Source organism: Indicator indicator, chromosome 3, assembly GCF_027791375.1.
Source record: "Indicator indicator isolate 239-I01 chromosome 3, UM_Iind_1.1, whole genome shotgun sequence".
Taxonomy (NCBI): Eukaryota; Metazoa; Chordata; class Aves; order Piciformes; family Indicatoridae; genus Indicator; species Indicator indicator.
The window spans coordinates 243,876-264,320 of NC_072012.1; the positions used below are offsets into that span (position 1 = coordinate 243,876).

Sequence of the window (20,445 nt, forward strand, 5' to 3'; positions counted from 1 at the left end):
CACCATCTACCCAGCCCAGCATGCCATCATACCTGCTCTCCCTCCCCAGCCTGCCATGCCATCGTACCTGCTCTTCCTGCCCAGCCTGGCATACCCTGCCCTGCCCGGCGTGCCCCGGCCCCTGCTCCGCTCGCCAGCTTCCATGCATGCGGCAGCAGCGTGCAGCTGCGGTGCAGCACAGCCACATGCCTGTGTGGGCTCTGCTGGAAGGAGGTCAAGTGCTTCCAACCACCTCAGTGAGGCACACGGGGACCCACAGCCTGCACAGAGTCCCCTGTGCCCCGAGCGCCCTGTGCCCCTCCAGGAGAGGCTGCTCTGCCAGGCTCTGTCCCTCCTTGGGGCAGCGGCAGTCCCCCTGCAGCAGTCACACCCAGCTCAGGAGAGCCGCAGGAGGGATGGACCCATCTGGCAGGACACTGCCAGGATCTTCTCCCTCTCCCTGGGACAGCTTTCCAGCATCCCCTGGGATCCGTGCTGGCCATAGCTCCCACACATCCCTTCCCCACTCTCCAAGGGGAGCTGCAGCCACCAAGGGATGTTCTTCCTGCGGCTTCCCAGGTCAATATTGCTACCTCAGAGGCTTGGACATATCGTGTCCAGGTTCTGCCTGTGCCTTTGCCCTGGTTTTGGTGATGAGATGTTTAGCTGCCATTCTTTGGGCATTTTTTAGTTCATGGAGGCAAACTTCCCGGACTTCCTTCAGGAGCCTGGAGAGCTGAAACACACTGTTCCCATAAAACTGACACATTGTCCCCTGTCCCTACACTCCAAGTGTCCTCAGAGCACTGCAGGCCCGTGGCACTAAGAACAAGTCCCAGCCACACTGAAGAGAAACAGGTGCTGGAGTCACAGGAATGGGACCAGAGCCTAGACACAGGAGAGTGAACAAGAACATCCTAGGCAGAGCAACACATGAGCAGGTCCTGATGGAGGTCAAGCAAGATGATCCTGGCTGCATGGCACAGGGAGCAATTAAACAGCAAGGGGTGGGCCTCGGAGGAGTGGGGCAGAACTTCCTCCTCTCAGCAGCAGCCCTCCTGAGGACAGCAAGAGACCCTCTGCCAGGTGTCCCTGAGCTGCGGTGGGGCAGCCCACTCCCGAGCTCCTCCACAGCACAGCCCAGGCACAGGGCAGCTCAGCATCTGACATATTGAAGGTGGCAGCTTCCCTCGAGACTACCCAAGTGTGAAATAGAGCTGGTATGAGCTGGGAGAAGAGACATCACTCAGGGGAGAGCAGCCAAGAGAGCGTTCAGCTGAGAGCATCCTCTGCAGCAGGCAGCTCCTGTGGTGAGGAACCCCACACAGATGTCTGTACGTCCAGCCAGCCCATAGCATGCACACAGCTGAACAAGGGGAGCAGCTTTGGACCAGGGCTAGCCCCAGGAATGAGAAGCCATCCTCCTCATGCCTTCATCACAGCACAGTTCTGTGGTGTGGCCCGGGGTTTGTGCCCATGCAGAGGTGAGAAACTCCAGGGCACAACCCATGCTGGTCCTGGCTGAGCCTCAGCCTCAGGGAGGACACCATGCGAGGCAGCCCAGTTTGCTGTGTGTGGCCCAGGAGATGGAACCAGCACACAACCAGGAAGCTGTGGCCTGCTGAAGCAGGACTGTCAGATGGGAGGCTCCGCAAGGCAGGGCAGTGCCCACACATGCACTGCGGGGAACGCAGGCACGCCGGCCCAGCAGAGTGGCAGGGCTGGAGGGGGCTCGGCAGGGCTGGCCGCGGGCAGGGGATGCGGACAGCAGGGGCCTGTGGCACACAGAGGAGCTCAGCACCTGTGGTGCCTTCTCCAAAGGTCAGGGAAGCAGCGCGGAGCGAGGCTGGCGAGTGGGAAGCAGCAGGAAGCCGGCGCCCAGGCAGGAGCGCGGAGCCAGGCGGAGGCAGGGCCCATCTGCTCCCTCCAGTCTGGCACTGCGGGAGAGCAGACACCACGCAGCGGACCCAGAGGAAGGGGGCAGCTGCAGAGCTGCCCAGAGCTGGCTGGATTTGCTTCCAGGCATGCCAGGGCATCCTGCGATGAGCCGAGGACACTCTGCAAGTGCTGGTCCTCTGGGCATGGTGCACTCCCCCAAGGAAAGAGCTCGGGTGATGGGTGTGGAAAGGCCAGATGGGGAGAGAACCAGGTGGGCCTTGGTGGCTGTGGTGGGGATCCAGGTGGCTGCCCACCATCAAGCAGAGAGAATTGCCCTGGCTTCACCCGGGGTTGCTGCACAGTGCCTGGGGGGTGGGCGGATCTCACCATGGGGAAGCAGAGGCAGGTGGTATCTCCAAATCTTATACTCAGTGCTGCACCTGGAGCAGAAAGAAGTCTTCTCCATCTCCAGGCTTCTGCTAGCACATTCTGCTGAGGTCCTCCAGCCCCTGACACAGGCAAGCAGTGGAGCAGCAGCACCCAGCACCAGGGACACAGCTTAGCTCCCCTCCTCTGAGCCTCCCTGACTCAGGCTTGCCCTTCCCATCATGGCACAGCACTGGATGGCAGGAAATGGGCAGCTGGCTGGAACCCCCTCCGATGCTGCCCTTTGGAGGGAAGGAGGTGGCAGCAGAGGCTGATCCCACACTCCATGCACTGCACTTGAAGGCAGAGAGGCTGGGCTGGCAGTTGCCAGAGGGCTGGCAGCATGCCCAGGACTCCTGGTGGCACGGAGGGGATCATGGTTGGGTATGCCAGCTCCTTCAGCCTCTGGTCACGCTCAGTCTCCATGAAGGCCAGGACATGGAAGTTCTTGGGAAGTTCTGGAAGAGGCTTTTGCTTTGGCATTGGTTAGAGCAGAAATATAGCTGCGGCTGCCCCAACCCTGGAAATGTTGCAGGCCAGGCTTGGAGCAGCTTGATCTAGTGGGAGGTGGCCCTGTCCATGGCAGGGTAGTGAAACTAGATGATCTTTAAGGTCCCTTCCAACCCAACCCATCTGGGATTCTGTGTGCCAGCTAAGTGCCTCTCACCACAGAGTGACACCACCTCTGCCAGCACTCCGAGCTCTTAGGGACTGGCTCCAAGGAGAGGAGCAGCTTGCTCCAGCTGGGCACATGCAGGGCCAGGGCTACTGCTTTGGGCAGTGTGCCAAGAAGCCTGCAGACAGGACAGCTTGCCAGCTGTGGGACTCCAGCTGTGGGTTCACCACTACCCCTGCAGCGAGGGGCGACTCCTGCTGAGCTCAACACTCAGAGGTTCATTAGAGTCACGCTGAAAGCTCTGGCTGGAGATGATGCATCACCCACAGCTCCTAGCACACAAAAACACCACTGTGTGGCTCCTCAGCAGCTCTGGCTACCTCAGGGTGGCCTCAGGGTCCGGCCAGACCTCCAAGTGCCACAGGCAAGAGAGCCACCTTCAAGGTCTGGGTCCTTATCTGCAGGGTCCACCACAGCCCTGCCCAGCACAAGGAGCCTGAAGCCATGGGCCTGTGCTCCTTGGGCACAATGACATTGTCCCCAGCCAGGGTGAGACATGGCAGTTTAGGATCAGTTTGCCAAAAGCTCACTACATCCCCTGCTAGCCCCACTGCCTCCTGCTCCTCACTGGGCTGTCTCTTCCACCACAGCTACAGAGCAGCCTAGACACAGACAGAAGGTGGCCCAGAGCATTTGTTCCCCACACTGCCCTTCCTAAGGTGATGCCCAGTGGCCACACATGCCCACTGCAGTGGTTGTATTAGGGGTCTGCGTGGCTCTAGTGTGCCTGGACTGAGCTGGTCCTCTGCACCGAGCCTCATGGAACAAACTGGGTGCTTTCTGGGACTCCTCCCTGTGTCACATATGCTGGATCCCATCATGTTCCCTTCACAAACCATTCCTGGGCATCCACCATAAAGCTGGTCAGGTCCAAGAAGGGCTCCAAAAGGTGGACCAACACAGGAGGAGGTTCTGTGTTTTCCAGCTCTCGTCGGTAGCAGAAGGTGCAGCTGTCTCTTCCCTGAGCTCATGGTGTAGGAGCAGGTGCTGTGGGACTCTGAAATGTCAGATCTTCCTGGCTGACACAGATAAGCCTTGGGCTCTGCCAGCAGCAGCCTCTGAGCGTGCCGCTAAGTGCACTGCATGCCCGGCCCGCCGCTTCCTGTAGCAGCAGCTTCGGTGGTGGCACCAAATCCACCATGCATCTGCTGCTGGGACCTGCCTGGGCAGGCAAAGAAGTGCCAGACCACTGCCCACAGCTCATGCCATGCCACACAGCACGTCACAGTCACACACAAGGCATCTCCTGCCCTCACCACTTGTGCTGTGCTGGGAGGGGGCTCCAGAGCACCATCACTTCCAGCCTGTGCACAGCTCCAGCAGCATTGTCCTGCTCTGCAAGCCTCCCGTGCAGAGCTGTGGACACAGTCCCTGCAGTCTTGCTGCTGAGGAGCCTCTGGCCAATGCTTGTTAGTGAAAGTGCTTCTCCTGTTCCAGTCTCCTGTCTTGTCAGCTCCTCCAGCCCATCCTGCCACATGCCAAACATCTCAGCTCCTGGGCACCTGACTGTGCTGCTGTGGGCTGCTCCCAGCACTCACATGGTGAGTGTGAAGTCAGATAACCCTCAACAGGAGAAGCATTACTGCAAGAGTTCAGAAGGGCCTTGCTAGGATGCAGCCATTAACGAGAGCGCTGCCTGGGATCAGGCAGGTAGGAGACATCAAAAGCTGTACCTGCAGCTCCCTGTGCTGAGGCACAGTTGTCTCTCCAACCAGATCACATCCACCAGGATTTTGGTACAGCCTTTGGCCAAGTCCTTACTCCAAACCTCCACCCTAGCTGTTGCTTTCCCCCAAAGGGGTTTCTTTGGTGGACAACATGGTGTGCTGAGCTCTCCCTTGGTTTCTTTCCAGGGTCACACTTGACTCTGAAGGCTGACCCAAAAGCTGCAGAGCACCTCACCTCAGCAGTCTTGTGCCCAGTTTATGTGCCGCCTCTCAGCTTCGTGAAGAGCAGGGGCAGAAGACATCACGTGGATGAAGACTTCATCCCACTCAGCTCAGCCCTTCACGAGCTCAGCCTTTCCAGACTATTTTTCACCTCAACATATTTTCAAAGCATTCTCCCCACCAGCTTGTGAAGAGCCCCAGATGCAAGCCCTGGCCACCTTCACACCGAGGAACAACTGCACCTCCTCTGAGGTGGCTTCACCAGCACCAGAGGTGTCCTTCAGGATTCACAGACATCCCCTCTGGGCACCACCAGCTCTTCTCAGCTGCAGGGTGGGTGAGCCATCCTCCACAGGACAGCCCCTGTGGGCACCTATCCTGCCCTCCAAGCGCCATGCCACAAGCCTCCTCCAGCCCAGCGTGGCCAAGCCAGCAAATCCTCCTGGTGCCAGGCTTGCCCATGGAAACCCTCTGCCCTTGGAAGGGGGAGCTCAGAAGGGCAATTGAGCTGGGTCAAGCGAGATGCTGAGGGCAGGCCTGGCTCGGGGTGGGCAGATGAGGAGGCTGGCAGAGGAGGTCGGTGCCAGGGCTGACTGTGGGACAGGCTCCCTGCCCCGCACCAGGAAAGAACTGCTGGCTGCCTCCCCAGCCCCGCTGGCAGCGCCGGCCGCTTCCTGCTGCTTAATCACCTTTCTCTATGCTAATGAGGAGACAGCTCCTTAAGGGAAGCACGCCTGCTAATTAAGCCCTTAATTTCGTGACACTGCACATTTCCAGAGGCTGTCTCTCTGCCTGCCTGGCCACAAGGACATCCTGTCCGTGCCTGGCTGTGGCACTGCCCTCTGGTCCCTCTGCCCTGCTAGAGCCATAGGTCACCCCTGCCCCATGCTGTCCCCCCAGAGGGGGGACAGAAATGTCCACACACCCCCACCTCAGCCAGCATGGAATGGTTTTGCTTGGAGAAGACCTTCCAGATCATGGAGTCCAACCACTGATCCAGCACTGCCAGGGCACCACCAAACCATAGCCCTCAGCACCACAGCTCTGAAACCCCTCCAGGGATGGGGATTCCTACACTACCCTGGGCAGCCTGGGCCAGGCCTGGACCACTCTCAAGGGGCAGAAATTGGTCCTCATGGCCAAGCTCAACCTCTCCTGGGGCAACCTCAGGCCAGTTCCTCTTGTCCCATCACTTGTTCCTTGGGAGAAGAGACCAACCCCTACCTGGCTCCAGCCTCCTTCCAGGGAGCTGTGGAGAGCCAGAAGGTCTCCCCTCAGCCTCCTTTTCTCCAAACTAAGCAACCCCAACTCCCTCAGCTGCTTTGCCAACCAAAGGACTAGGAGCATGATCCTTGGGTGCCCACTTGCATATCAGCACAGCATGGCATGACCTGGTGTCTCCACACTGCCCAGGTGTTCAGCAGTTTTCTATCATTACCTCAGCCAAGAAGAGGGAATCAGGAACAGAGAGGAGCCCTGTGGGCTGAGCTAGGAACAGATTTCAGGGAACAGCCAAACCAATATTAATGCCAACACCAAGCACACAGAGCTATGCCCAGCCCAGGAACTGCACAGCACTCACAGCAAGCAGGAAAGCATCCTCAGGAGCAGAACAGTGAGCAAGAGAGCAGAAGAAGCAGGAGGAAGAGGCTTGGGAGCAGCCCCAGCCCCAGTAACCCTCCCCCTTTATGTGCAGAGATTCTGCTGGGATGGGATGGACCTGCAGTCAGCTCGGGGCAGCTGCCCCAGCTTCTGCTCCTGCCAGCTTCACCCTGGCTGCCTCCAAACTGCTGACAGGATTCCAGCCAAGCCAAAGCAGGGCAGCCACAGAAGGGCAGGGCCACGAGGAGGAAAGCAGACTCTGGAGCAGTCACAGACTGCTGCACTGCACAGAGCCACCCCATGGGAAGCACAAGGACATGACCACCTCATATCACCTTGTACCAGCTGATACCAGCTCACAAGGGGTGTCAAAGCCTGCAGCCAGCAGTTGCAGTTTGTGGAGGAGGCCAGGGCTGCCCTGGGAAGGCTTTGAGAGGAATCCCCTTCTGCAGGGAACCAATGCCCTGGGCACAGCCCTGGCTCTGGACAGGAAAGATTCCAGACTCTTCTCCAGGGCAGAAGGGGGGATGGTGCCTCCCCAGCCTGACAGCCCAGCAGGATGAGATGCTGACTTGGTGGGTGAGGGGAGTAGCAGATGTTACCTCAGCTTTAGTCATGCTTTTTTTCATGCTGTCTCCTGATAAACTATGGATCAGATGAGCAAACAGGGAGGTAGACTGAGATCTTCCTGCATGGCTGGGTCCAGACAGGTGTGAGCAGGGGTGCAAAGTCCAGGTGCAGGCCAGTGGAGTGCCCCAGGGGTCAATAATGGGGCAAACATTGTCCAACAACTCCAGTAACAACATGGCTGGTGGGGCATACAGCACAGCAAGCCTTCAGCTGACTCAGAGCTAGGAGTGGCTGACACACCACAGGAGTGTGCTGCCATCCAGAGAGGAGAATGGAGCTGGCATCTCCTCGAGTTCAGCTGAGGGACTGCAAAGTCCTGCACCTGGGGAAGAGTAACCTCACAGCACCAGTGGGTGCTCTGTGTTGCCTGGCCAGGAAGCAACTCTGCCTGGAGGGACCTGGGGGCTCTGGGTGACACCAAGCTCCGTGCCCTTGTGTCAAAGCAAGCCACCAACATCCTGGGCTGCAGAAGCAGTGTGGCCAGGAGGGAGGTGACCCTTCCTTTCTGCTCAGCGCTGGTGAGACCACAGCTGGAGTGCTGGTCCTGTTCTGGGCTCTGGTGTACAAGGAGGACATACTTAAGAAAGTCCACCAAAGGGCCATTCTGAGCCTGACTGGAGCATCCCTCATATGAGGAGAGGCTGAGAGGGCTGGGACTATTAAGCCTAAACAGGAAAAGGCTCAGGGAATCTCATCAATGAGGATCAATGCCTGATGGGAGGGCATGAAGAGGGAGCCAGGTTCTTCTCAGATTCACAGATTGCATTGGGTCAGAAGGGACCCTCCAAGGTCATCTTGTCCAACCCTCCTGTAGTGAGCAGGGACACCTCCAACTAGATCAGGCTGCCCAGGGCCACATCAAGTCTGATGTGCTGTCCACAGACAAGACAAGAGGCAATGGACACAAATTCAAACCCATTAAAGTCCACCTGAACCCAGAAGACACTTTTGTTACTGCAAGGGTGGCTGAGCACTGGCACAGGTTGCCCAGGGAAGCTGTGGAGTTTCTATCCTTGGAGGTATTAAAGATCTGACTGGTCATGGTCCTGGGTTAGCTGCTGACCCTGCCTGAGCTGAGGTGTTGGACCAGTTGACTTCTAGAGGTCCCATCCCACCTCAAGCACCTGGTGATGATGTGACAGTTCCTCCCAGCACACTTGGCTAGTGCTCCCCTCCCTGCACAAGCTAGGCCAGCCACTGCCTGGCTCCTGGTGTCTTGCATGCCCATGCAGCATCCTCCACCATCTCTGCCATCCCCTGGCACCCAGCCTGCAGCCTGAGCATGCAGATGGGAAGAAGCAGACATGGCCTATGGAAAATAATGTCAGGAACACGATCAGAGAGAGACTGTTGGAGACTCCAGCTGGCATGTGAGGGGTGGTACTGGGCTGCAGAGGGACATCCCAGATCCATCTGTCACCCAGGAGCTGCAGAATATCTGCCCAGAACCACCCCCAGCCCAGGAACACCAAGGCCTTCTGTGGGGGCAATCCCCTGCTTTATCTCCCCAGGCTGGCGCTGAGGTCTGGGAGCAGGTCTCCCTACACCAGGAAGCAGGAGTGACCCTGACCCTTCTCCTGGAAGGGACACAGATGGTTTCCTGCACTGCCCCTCCACACCTGCACCTCCATGGCATGACCCTGTGTCCCTGAAGCCATTGCCCACATGCCCTGGTCCTGCCAGGCTGTGGCTGCATGCACTGTAGGCACATCAGTCCCTCTCCCGAGGACACCCCCAAGCTTCATACATCTCCAGGGCCTGGTGCCACGGGAACAGAGACTTCTGCTGGCTGCTGGCTCTGCCTGTCATGCTGGGTTGCTGCAGTGCCCTGCACACCAACACAGGTGTGCAAGCACCTGTGGCCAGACAGCATCCCTGGCACCTCACTGCGACCTCGCTGCTGGTTGTAGCACCCTAAACGTGACCTCAGCCGGCAGACCCCCTGCATCCCATCCACTGCCCCACCTCATCCTCTCCCTGCTGAAGACCCTGAGACCCATGGTGCCAGGCTGCTGCACAGGGCAGAGACCAGGATGCTCTGAAAGAAGCATGGTGGTGCCCACTTGAGGAACGTCCCCCGTGGAGTTGCCCTCAGCTTCTCGGCAGTGCCACACCGATGCCTCTACTTGGGGTGAGCAGGGTCCTGAGCCTGCCATCGGGGGGCAGCTGCCCTGCCGATGCCCTGCGGGTGCCCACGCTGCCCCTGTGCCCTGCAGCCCCTTGCCCTGCGGTTTGCAGCCAGCGAAAGCCAGGCTAAGCTTTCCCACGAAGGGATGGAGAACACGGGAGATGCAGAAAGCAGTCCCGCGGGGAACAACCTGCCCCCGGCTTTCCGATCGGCCCCCGAAAGACCACCAGAAGCTTCCCCCTGTGTCCCGCCGCTCGCTCCCCGCAGCACCCACGCACCCTGGGAGCCAGTGCCTCAGGCCTGAGGCCAGAACTGCGAGGAACGGGCAGCTCCCGCGAGACCCTCCCGCCTGCCCCCGGACCACGGCTCGCAGCCCCAGCGCTCGCTCCCGCCGCTCCCGCGCAGCCGGGGCCGCAGCCAGGCCCCGGCCCGAACCGCGGCGGCGAGTGGCTGTGCCCCCTGGTGGCGGTGGGGCACGGTCCTGGGGAAAGGGGGCGGAGAGCGATGGAGCGGGCACAGCGGGATGGGCTGCGGGCACAGCGGGATGGGCTGCGGGCACAGCGGGATGGGCTGCGGGCACAGTGGACACACAGATGGCATTGGTTTAGAAGAGACACTCCAAGGTCATTTTGGCCAACCCTCTGCAGTCAGCAGGGGCACCTCCAACTAGATCAGGCTGCCGGGGACACATCAAGTCTCATCTTGAATGTCTCTAGGGACAGGGGCTCAAACACATCCCTGGGCAGCCTGTTCCAGGTTCCGCCACCCTCATTGTGAGGAACTTCCTCCTGATGTCCAATCTAAATCTGCCCTGTTCCATCTAAAAAGGAGGAGGAACTTCTTATTTAAGGGTTACAGAGCCCTGAATCAGGCTGCCCAGAGAGGTTATGGAGTCTCCATCTCCAACCTACATGGATATGTTTCTGTGTGACAGACCCTAGGTGACCTTGCCCTGGCAGGAGGGTTGGACTCAATGCTCTCCAGACATCCCTTCCAAGCCCTACCCTTCCATGATTCATTTGGCATGTGTGGGGCAGGGAAAGCTTTGCCTTGTGCAGGACACAGCCCTGGCCTGAAGCAGGGTTAGCTGTGAAAATTGACAACTTCAAGACCAAAAATCACAATCAGCATTTGTGTGCCTGGGAGCGAGGTAGCCAGGACAGAGCAGGCCTTGGACACTGAGGTGGCCTTCGGGTTAGCAACGCATTGTCCCAGGGGGACACGGTGGTGGGACAGTGCAGCCTGGAACCTGCTCATCCTGCTGCTGCAGCCTTGCTGCCCCACACATACTTCAGCAGCTCCTGCAGAAGACTAAAGAACTGCACCAGCTTCTGCTGTGGAAAGGGACAGGACCTGGTGGTGGCTGACTGAGCTGGTGTGGCCCCTGGTGTCTGACTAGGGGCAGAGGAGCCTGGTTGTGCTGCTGGAGTTGTTGTTACTGCTGGGGACAGTCCCATTTGGACCAGGATCCACTTGTAGAAGTGCTGGGTGGAGGTGTAGACTCCAGGCTGCCTGGCTCTGGCACAGCCTTTGCCCCAGCTGGTCACTCCAACCAACCAGAAGTAGTCATTGTTCTTGTCCTGGCACGCAAGAGGACCCCCACTGTCACCCTGCAACAGAGGAGAGAGGGGGCAGCTGGTATTGGGTGGCCTCCTTCTCTCCCCCAGCATCTGCCAGAGCTGTGTCATGCACAGAGAAACTCTTGTGCCAGGGCTGCCCCTGCTGCTGGGCTTGACCTACAGCAGGCACCTACCTGGCAGGTGTCAATACCACCCTGCAGGTAGCCAGCACACAGGTCGTGGCTGTGGATGGAGCCATTGTACCAGCGGCTGCTGTTGCAGAGCTTGAAGCTGATGAGGTGGACCTTGGCCTCCTGGAGCACATCAGTTAGTTCCTCAGCTGTGAGCACAGGAAGGAATTGACCCCCAGCAGCTCTCCTTCACTGCTGGAGTGAGCTGCTTTCCAAGGGCTTGGCATCTTGCAGGCATTGTGCCAAGGTTGGCCCTCTGCCTGCCTTTGGGTCACAGCCTGGGCCCATCTCTCTCAAGGGGTCTCTGTGTCCCACAGCCTGGCTCTGGCTTTCACCCTGGCTCTCAGGAAGCCCAACTTGGGAGCAGGTCCAGAAGAGGCCACCAAGATGATCAGAGAGCTGGAGAAGCTCCCCTGTGGGGACAGCCTGGGAGAGTTGGGGCTGTTCAGCCTGGAGGAGGCTACAGGGAGATCTTCTGGTGGCCTTCCAGTACCTTAAGGGGGCTACAGGAGAGCTTGGAAGACTTTTGATAAAGGCTGGGGGTGAGAGGATGAGGGACAATAGCTTCGAGCTGGAAGAAGGGAGATTGAGACTGGAGATGAACCAGCAAAGGTGGGGAGACACTGGTACAGGTTGCCCTGTGGATGACCCCTCTCTGGAGATGTTCAAGACCAGGATGGATGAGGCCTTGAGTAACCTGGGCTAGTGGAAGGTGTCCCTGCCCATGGCAGGGCATTGGCACTGTATGATCTCCCAGGTCCCCTTCCGACCTACACCACTCCATGACTGACCCCACCACCCCAGCGTGCCCAGCCTGCCCATGCTGGGTGCTCACCGTTGGCCGTGGTGGAGCCCCAGCCGCTGACAAAGCAGTTGGTGAGCTTGGGCACCCTGAGCGAGCCGTCGGGCAGGCAGGCTGGCTGCACGTAGTGCCCGCAGTGCACGGGCTGGCCCAGCTCCAGCAGGGCGATGTCATTGCTCTGGGTGGCCCTGCTGTAGCCCGGGTGTGCCAGCAGCTGCTTCACCTGGTGCACCTCGGCCCTGGCTCCCAGCTGCGACAGGCTGCTGGCCCCAGCCACCACATGCCACTTGCTGATGTTCCTGCAGATGGAGACAGGGCTCAGAGCAGAGCCCCGGCCCGCAGCAGTCCAGCACCTCCCCACCCTCTGCTTGCCAAGGGAGAGAGAAAAGCGGCGCCACCCAGGGTGCCACCGCTCCAGCATTGCCTTGGGCACAAGGAATGCCAAGCTGGAGGCTGCTAGCAAGCTGTGGCATCAGCCCAGCCTTCTCCTGAGTAGCCTCAGCTGTGCAGGGCAGTGCCCAGGCATTGGGTGTATGGCAAAGAAGCAGGATGGGAGTGGCAGGGGGTGCTCGAGGCAGGGCACCTGCCAGCGCTATGGGCACAGCCCCACACCCTGCTCCTCCTTACCTGGCACTGACGAAGCAGTGGGCTGCTGTGAGGACCCACTGGGCGCTGATGAGGGACCCTCCACAGATGTGCCCTGAGCCTGGTCTCTGTGGATCCTGGATGCTGACAATCCAGGGCCAAGCCCCTGGCAGGGCACTGGTGCCACCCACAATGCGTGACATGCCTGAGCCACGAGCCTTGGGCCGGCTCCCACAGGCCCTTTTGTAAGCAGAAACTCATCAGTGCCCTGCTGAATGTCTGGCACTGCGCAGACTGAGGGTCAGCCTGCCCTCCCCACACAGCGTGGCACAGACAGCAGTGCCAGGGCAACCCCAAGGAGCAGGTGCCCCTCTGACCAGTTCCGCTTTAGTCCCATAGTTGAGCTGTGCCAGCAGTCTGGGTGCTGGCCAGCTAAGGCTTCCACAGAGGGTTTGGGAAGCTGTGGAATGGCCATGGGAGACAAAGAGCACACCCCATGAACCCCATCGGTCACCCAAGCTCACTCCCAGAGCCTGGTCCCACTCACCCACAGTTCCTCTGTGTGCCATGCATGGGCCGGCACAGCGACTGCAGGACAAGGAGGGGGAACAAAACCATCTTGCTGCCAGTGGCTGCAAGAGCTGAGGGCTGCTCACCCCAAACAAGTGCCCACAGGGCTCACGTTGCCATGGTGCCCTTGGCACTGATGTCACAGAGTGGCTGGTACCAGGTGTTGGGCTCTTTGGCCTTGGGGAGGTGACAACACAGAATCATGGAATTGTGGATAGGTTAGGGTGGAAGGGACCTTTGGAGATCCAGTCCAACCCCCTGCAGCCAGCAGGGACATCCCCAACCACAACAGGTTGCTCACAGCCCCAAACAACCTCACCTGGGGTGGTGCCAGCCATGGGGCAGCTCCCACCTCTCTGGGCAGCCTGGCACAGGCTCTCACCACCCTCAGGGGCAAACATTTCTCCTTTCTCTCCACTCTGAAGCTCCCTCTGAGTCCCAAACCATCACCCCTGCTCCTGCCACAACAGGCCCTGCTCAAAACTGTCCCCAGCTTTCCTTAAGCCCTGAAAGGCCACCAGAAGGTCTCCCTGGAGCCTTCTCTTCTCCAGGCTGAACAACCTCAACTGTCCCACCTGGCCTCACAGGAGAGGCCTTCCAGCATTGCTGTGGCCTCCTCTGGCCCTGCTCCAACAGGTCCAAGTCCTTCTTGTGCTACGGAACAGAGGTTGCAGGCAGGAAGGGAGGCAGCAGCTGGGGACAGCCCTGAACTCTCCCTTGCAGGAGGAGGCGTGCATGCCCCACGGCTCTGAGCAGAGCCTGCCAACCCCCTGTGGCATCACAGCCTCTTTGGGAAGCTCACTGCCACCCTGTCCTCAGCAGCTCTTTGTCACCAGGCCTTTCCCAGAACACAGACACCAGAGGAGGTCACTGCTGCAGCAGGGTGCACGTGTTTGGGTGTTGGGAGGACAGCCTGCCCACAGCCATGGTAGGCAGGCAGGGCTGTGCCAGCCAGGGCAGCCTGGTACAGCCCAGCAGTGCCAACCTTCCTGCACAGAGCTCCCTGGCACACAGACACCACATTCCCTACACTGCCTGTGCCAGGCACACAACACCCCCTGGCAGGGCCATGGCCTGTGGCTGGCTGGGCAGCTTAGAAGGGCCACTGCGGCACCAGGTGTGCATGGCCAAGGATGGGCACTTTGTAGCTGCAGCCATGGAAGGATGCTCCTGCTCCATTCCCCATGGCTCTCATCTGTCCTGTCCCAGCCTCATCCCTCCAGTCGTCCTCATGCAGCTCTTCTGGAGCCTTGCCACCATGCTGGGCCACAGGGCAGTGCTGGCAGAGAGGCACGAGCCAGCCACTTGTGTGCAATCTGCAGAGCAGCTCTGGCACTGGAGATGGTGGAGGTGGTGCTGCCTCATCGGGCACCCCTGAACAAGTGGGGGTTTCTGGCAAGAGGTCCCATGCAGAGCCCCACTGACCTGCACTCCTGGCAGAGTTGCCGCCCCCTCCAGCCTGAGATTTGCCAACCCAGCACCCCATTAGTGAGAGGTGGCACTGAGCCCAAGCTGCAGGGCAGCTCTGAGGCTGAACTTGATTAGTTGGGGATGGGGTGGGTCTGGTGGCTCTGGGACAGGGCTCCAGCGAGGAGCAGCTGCAGGAGATGCAGCACAAGGGGCTAGGAGCAGTGGCAGCAGGCAGGCTTGGGAGTGCAGCTTGGCACACAGCAGGGCTGCAGGGCAGGGTCCCTGCCCTTGTTCATCTGGCTTTCCCCAAACTGCAAGCACTGCTCAAAGAGCACTTTCTGCTGCTTGATCTCCTGCAGCACCTGCAGCACCTCAGGCCCTGCAGCCCTCTGCAGCAGGTCATAGTTCTCGGCTGGGTCTGAGTCCAGGTCAAAGAGCAGGGGGGGCACGTGAGGCGTCAGGGGGGTCAGCCCGTGGCAGGCCTGGTCTGGCGTTGTGTCACTGTGAAAAGAACCTGCAGAAGAGACCCTCAGGTGTGCCTCAAGGTTCTCTTTGAGCTTTGGCCAGCAAAGTTGGCCAAAGTGCAGGGGGGAGGGGGCTGCACTGACCTTGTGTGAAGTAGTGAGCCTTGTGCCTGCCCAGCCTCACTGCAAAGGGGCCGTGCAGGGCACTGGGCGACGGTGGGTAGAAGAACATTGTCCGCCGGGGGCTCTGTGGGAGAGCAGAGCTGAGCTCACCTCTGCTGCAGCAGGACCAGGCAGAGACTCCACAGAGCTCCACAGGAACCCCGAATCTACAGCCAGATCGTGGCCAGAGAGGGGGGAAGCTGAGGAGCAGCTGCATCCTCTTTGTGCCCTCCTCAAAGCTACTGGAGCTCTGTCCACACCCACCCTGCAGACATGGGGCCTTGGCATGGCAGCACCTTGCAGTTGGCAGAGAAGCCTGGGGAAGGCCAGGAACTCCAGGGCATGACCCAGGCTGGACAGAAGAGTCACAGCTCACGGACCTCCCCTGATGTCCAGCCGGTTCTACTCATCAGAACAGCTCCACCCCACCCTCAGCCTTCAGTGCCAGCCCAGCCAGCCCGCAGGACTCACCTGCCCAGATCCAAACAGCACCGGGCTCAGGTCATAGCCATCCAGGGCAACCTTGGGAAGGGTGGCTCCAGCTAGGGCAGTCAGTGTGGGCAGGATGTCCAGGGTGCTCGCCAGCTCATGCGTCACTCCTGTCCCATCACAGCCGGGCACAAAGACAGGTTCTGACCCCACTCCCTTCCCTGCCACCCTCAGCTCTCTCCCAGGGCAGCCGAGCCGCCATAGCAATCCTGCCTTGGCTGGCACCAGCAGGAGGAAGGCACAAGCAGTGCCAAGTCTCACCTGGAGCGATGCAGCCGGGCCAGTAGGCCAGCGCTGGCTCCCGCATGCCACCTTCATATGTGGTGCCCTTCCCACACCTCAGCAGGCCGGCGCTGCCCCCGCGTGCCATCCGCATGGTGGAGGGGCTGCCAGATGGAAGGGCCACCCAGCATCAGAGACATGGCTTTCTGGGGCTGCCAGGGGGGTGCGAGCAAGGGGCACTTCCACCTTTCTCAGCCTTGTGAGTGAGGAGGTGTGGGGCAGCTGAAGCAGCCGAGCTGCCTGAGATGCCCAAGCAGGGCACTGGAGACCAATGCCACTCACACACAGAGGCAACTGGGGCACAGTCAGGCTGCTGCCTGTTCCTGGCCTGGACCCTGTGAGGTTTCTGCTCACCTCAAGGGCACAGCCAAGTCTCACCAACTAGGGGTCCCCTCCAGAGCAGCGTCCACCCCTTACCTCACCCCAGGTGTAACCTGGCAGTGCCACGCCAGGTCCCTTTTGTCCCAGCCAACCAGTGCCTCAGCAGAACCTCATCAGTGACCAAGTGCCCCCCTGCTGAGCTAACTCACCCGTTGTCAGAGGTGAAGAAGACCAAGGTGTTGTTGGCAACTCCATTCTCCTGCAGTGCCTGCAGCAGGTGTCCCACTGAGGCATCAAACTCCAGAAGGGCATCACCGAAGGGCCCACGGCGCGACCGCCCCACGAACTGCTGGCTGGCGAACTGGGGGTAGTGTGTGTGCTGCAGAAAGGGCAGGGAGACTGCTGGGCAAGCACCCCACAGAATCACAGAATGGGCTGGGTTGGAAGGAACCTCCAGTCCAAGCCCCTGCACTAAGCACGGACATCGTCCACTAGAGCAGGTTGCCCAGGGTCCTGATGAGCCTCACCCTATATATCTCCAAGGATGGAGCCTCAACTACCTCCCTGGGCAACCTGTTACAGTGTTCCACCACCCCCATAGTAAAGAACTTGTTCCTCACATCCAATCTCAATCTGCTCTTCTCTCATTTCAAACCATTGTTCCTTGTCCTGTCCCTGCAGGCCTTTGCAAACAGTCCCTCTACAGCCTTCTTGGAGCCTCTTCAGGTACTGGCAGGCTGCTCTTAGGGCTGCCTGCAGCCTCCTCTTCTCCAGGCTGAACACCCCCAGCTCCCTCAGCCTGTCCTCATAGCAGAACTGCTCCAACCCCCTGATCATCTTCACAGCACTCTTCCGGACCACAGTGCTGCCTCTGCTCCCCAGATCACTTAGATACAGTCAGCACTCCAGCTAGGACAAGGAGATGGGTGACAACCACAAGAAGAGGTCCCCAAGCTTTAGAAGCATCTCTCAGACAAGGCACAAAGGAGCTGAGCTCCAGCAGAGGATGTGGAGCCCCAGAGGGGGAAGTTTTCCCTGGGGGCTCCTGGCCCAGAGACATGGGCAAAGCTTCAGAGAGAAGCAGCTGAAGAACACTGTCAGAATGGTGCTGCCACAAGACCTGGCCATGAGAACAGCGACCCCAGCTCAGCCAGGGGCAGGTACTGGCTGCTCAGCACAGCAGCAGCCAAGATGCTTCCCCGCACTACCCCATAGGACAAAGGTGCCCTGCCCAGCCCTGGGCCCCATCTCCTACATGGGAGGCATAGTAGAGCAGGAACGGGAGGCCTCGGCGGGCACAGTTGGCGATGAAGTCCCCGGAGAACTTGTTGTAGAGTGGCACCAGCTGAGGAAAGGAGACTGGCTGCTGCACAATGGTCTGGTTCCACAGCAGTGGGACTGGCACTAAGCCCTGGTCACAAGTCCCAAAGCACTTGGTGTCAGGTGGGAAGCAGGTGAGATTCTGGCAGGGGCCCTGCAGAGAGCAAAGAACACTTTGCCTTTTACCTGTCTTGCAGGACAGAGAGGAGAGCAAAGAGTCTCACAGCAGCCACTGCCAGGTCCTACAGGCTCCGTTCAAACACAGCTCCCAGAAGCCCAGGGGTCTGTGCCCAGCCGAGCACTGTCCAAGGGCCATGATGCCGCCACATCAAGGCCTCCTGGCAGCAATCCAGATGCTTCTCTGCAGCCCAGAAGCTGACCCTCCCTTGCTGCAGGGTGCATGTCCTCACAGACGGCTGCCAGCCACCTTCTGCAAAGCTGCCCTGCCACAGGAGCACCTCAGAGAGAGGCTTTCCCCAGCAGCATCCACCTCCCCAGCCTGCAGCCAGCCATCTGCCCAGGCAAGCACCAACCCACGCTGAAGCTTCAGTTCTCAGACATCTCCCCCTCAGTCCTCAGACATCTCCCCCATCAGCCCCACCCAGGACACCCCGCAGGGCCTGATGGGCCTCTCACCTGGTCATGGGAGTAGGGCACCCCCAAGAAGTGGTCAAAACCCTGGTGGATGGGCAGGAAGGATCCATTAATGCCCAGGCCAAGGTGCCATTTACCAACCATGGCTGTGGCATAGCCCTGAGCCTTCAGCACCTCAGCGATGGTGACCTCAGCAAGCGGCAGCCCTCCCCTTGAGTCAGGGTAGAACACACCAGGGTAAACCCCAGAGCGCATCTGGAACCGGCCCGTCAGCAGGGCTGCCCTAGGGGGAGAGTCGAGAGAGAGAGAGGAGATGGGCGTCACACTGGGCACAGCGCAGGGCGAGGTGCTTGGGCGCCATGGGAGGGTGCTCCACTCCTCGGCACCTGGCAGCTTGGCTTCTCAGGCTCACGGCTGCCGCCACCCCCGTGTGCTGGGACAGAACAACGGGCACCCCACAAGGCAGGGGAACCTCCGCGCCTCCTGGGTTACGGCAGGTTGATAGCCACCCGTTCCTCCTGGCATTGCGGCTCCAGAGCTGGGTGCCAAGCCCTGACTCACCCCCGCCCTGGGGCCCTGCAGCAGCCGCCGCCAGCCGGCGCAGCGGCAGACGTACCGTGACGGGCTGCACACTGGGGAGCTGCTGTAGAAGTTGGTGAAGCGCAGCCCTTGGGAAGCCATCCAGTCTAGGCTGGGTGTGTCAGAAGAAGGGTGCCCGTAGCACCCCAAGTCCCCGAAGCCCAAGTCATCCGCCAGCAGCACGACGAAGCTGGGGGGAGCTCCGGTGGCTCCGTGCAAAGTCAGGAGCATGAGGAGCCACAGCAGACCCCGGAGCCACGGCGCCATCGGCTCGGCGATGGGCGCTCGGCGATGGGCGCTCGGCACTGCCAGGCACGGCACAGCCCCGCGATACCCTGTCGGCGCGGCCGGCGGTCAGCTGACTGCAGCGGCGGTCGCGCGGCCGGCCCGCCGCGGGGCATGCCGGGAGCTGGACTCGGTGCCCGCTGCCCGCGGCTGGGGCGTCTTCGGGGCCGCTTTTCGGGGCCGCTTTTCACGGCACCTCCCGGCCTGCCGGCACCGCTGCGGGCGGATTCCTGAGGCCGCCCTGGTGCTGCGGACCAGGTTTCCCGCGGAGCTGCTCTTGGCATTGCCCAGGCTGTGGGTTCAGCATTGCTGTCACACAACCACGGAGCGGTGTGGGTCGGAAGGGACCTTTCAAGGTCCATCGACTGCAACCCCCTGCAGCCAGCAGGGACATCCCCAACCACAACAGGTTGCTCACAGCCCCAAACAACCTCACCTGGGGTGGTGCCAGCCATGGGGCAGCTCCCACCTCTCTGGGCAGCCTGGCACAGGCTCTCACCACCCTCAGGGGCAAACATTTCTCCTTTCTCTCCACTCTGAAGCTCCCTCTGAGTCCCAAACCATCATCCCTGCTCCTGCCACAACAGGCCCTGCTCAAAACTCTGTCCCCAGCTTTCCTTAAGCCCTGAAAGGCCACCAGAAGGTCTCCCTGGAGCCTTCTCTTCTCCAGGCTGAACAACCCCAACTGTCCCACCTGGCCTCACAGCAGAGGCCTTCCAGCACTGCTGTGGTCTCCTCTGGCCCTGCTCCACCACGTCCCTGTCTGTGCTGAGCACTCCAGAACTGCCCCAGCACTGCAGGAGGATCTCGAGCAGAGCTCCCTGGTGCCCCTAGGCAGCTTCTCAGTGCCCCCGGGCATTGCCTTCGTGTCCCTAGACTGCTTTTTAGTGGACAGCTCCTCCTCTATGCCTCAGACCGTCCCCCAGATCTTTGTTCTCCTCATCAGCCCAAAGTCTCTGAACTAAGGCCAACAAACCCTGTTTGAAGCAGGACTCTGCTTGTTCAGGGTTGGAGAGGAGAACCTGGGTTGGAGAGGAGAACCTAGGACTGGAGAGGAAAAACAGGACTGGCTGCTGGTGGATGTTCATACAGCACTTCTGGGGGCTTCTGGAGCCACCAGTCCTTGTGTTAGAGTCTTCTGCAGGCCATCAGACCTTTTGCTGGGGTCTTCTGGAGCCACCAGCCCTGGTGTGGAGGTCATCTGGAACTGTACCTCGCTGCCTTCTCACTCCCCAAGGAGCAGGATGGAGATGCAATATTCAGCTGGGTGGGGAAGCTCCTGCAGCCCTGGCTGGGCAGGTTCCTCCAGCTGTGGCCATGGCCCTGCAGACAGGGTGTGGAGAGAACTCCACTGGGAGCTTCTCCAGTGCAACCAGATAGACCCAGACTGGTCCCACTGCTGGAGAAGAGCTGGGAAAGCTCTTGGCCATGGTGAGTGAGGAGGAGCAGCTGTCAGCCCTCTCCAATGAGCAGGTAAAGGCTTCTGCTGAGGGAGACTTCTGAGGCCTGGGAAAGCTGCTGCAGGCCCTGGCCAGGCTGGGGGACCTTGGCCAAGGGGGCTTCCTTCATGGGGGACAGCACCATGAGGGTGTCAGCAGAGGGGTCCCAGCTGCCTGGTCCATGG

At 60.1% G+C, this 20,445-nt stretch overlaps 2 protein-coding genes across 2 annotated transcripts; both read right to left on the minus strand.

Annotated features, from left to right (window-relative positions):
- Positions 1-9,502: 9,502 nt before the first annotated feature.
- On the minus strand, positions 9,503-12,963 carry LOC128981060 (acrosin-like). Its single transcript, XM_054399709.1, has 6 exons — positions 12,893-12,963; positions 12,388-12,585; positions 11,794-12,059; positions 10,962-11,107; positions 10,480-10,818; positions 9,503-9,778 (listed from the first exon to the last, which is right to left on the minus strand). The coding sequence occupies exons 1-6, from the start codon at positions 12,961-12,963 to the stop codon at positions 9,503-9,505; spliced, it is 1,296 nt and encodes a 431-aa protein (XP_054255684.1).
- A 1,574-nt stretch (positions 12,964-14,537) lies between these two features.
- ARSA (arylsulfatase A) lies at positions 14,538-18,764 on the minus strand. The gene is made up of 8 exons (XM_054399659.1): positions 18,574-18,764; positions 18,000-18,240; positions 17,299-17,517; positions 16,253-16,422; positions 15,702-15,826; positions 15,423-15,550; positions 14,934-15,036; positions 14,538-14,839 (listed from the first exon to the last, which is right to left on the minus strand). Exons 1-8 carry the CDS (start codon positions 18,636-18,638, stop codon positions 14,538-14,540), a joined length of 1,353 nt encoding a protein of 450 aa, XP_054255634.1. The 5' UTR covers positions 18,639-18,764.
- Between the last annotated feature and the right edge of the window lie 1,681 nt (positions 18,765-20,445).

Excerpts from the sequence above, each read along its gene's own strand:
- LOC128981060 (XM_054399709.1), bottom strand. The coding sequence starts at position 12,963 with ATGGTTTTGTTCCCCCTCCTTGTCCTGCAGTCGCTGTGCCGGCCCATG. Across the intron at positions 12,586-12,892 it reads GGCACACAGAGGAACTGTGG|GGCCTGTGGGAGCCGGCCCA; the intron begins GTGAGTGGGACC and ends TGCTTACAAAAG. Across the intron at positions 12,060-12,387 it reads CACTGCTTCGTCAGTGCCAG|GAACATCAGCAAGTGGCATG; the intron begins GTAAGGAGGAGC and ends CTCCATCTGCAG.
- ARSA (XM_054399659.1), bottom strand. The coding sequence starts at position 18,638 with ATGGCTTCCCAAGGGCTGCGCTTCACCAACTTCTACAGCAGCTCCCCA. Across the intron at positions 18,241-18,573 it reads CCAGTGTGCAGCCCGTCACG|GGCAGCCCTGCTGACGGGCC; the intron begins GTACGTCTGCCG and ends CTCTCCCCCTAG. Across the intron at positions 17,518-17,999 it reads TGCCCTACTCCCATGACCAG|GGCCCCTGCCAGAATCTCAC; the intron begins GTGAGAGGCCCA and ends TGCTCTCTGCAG.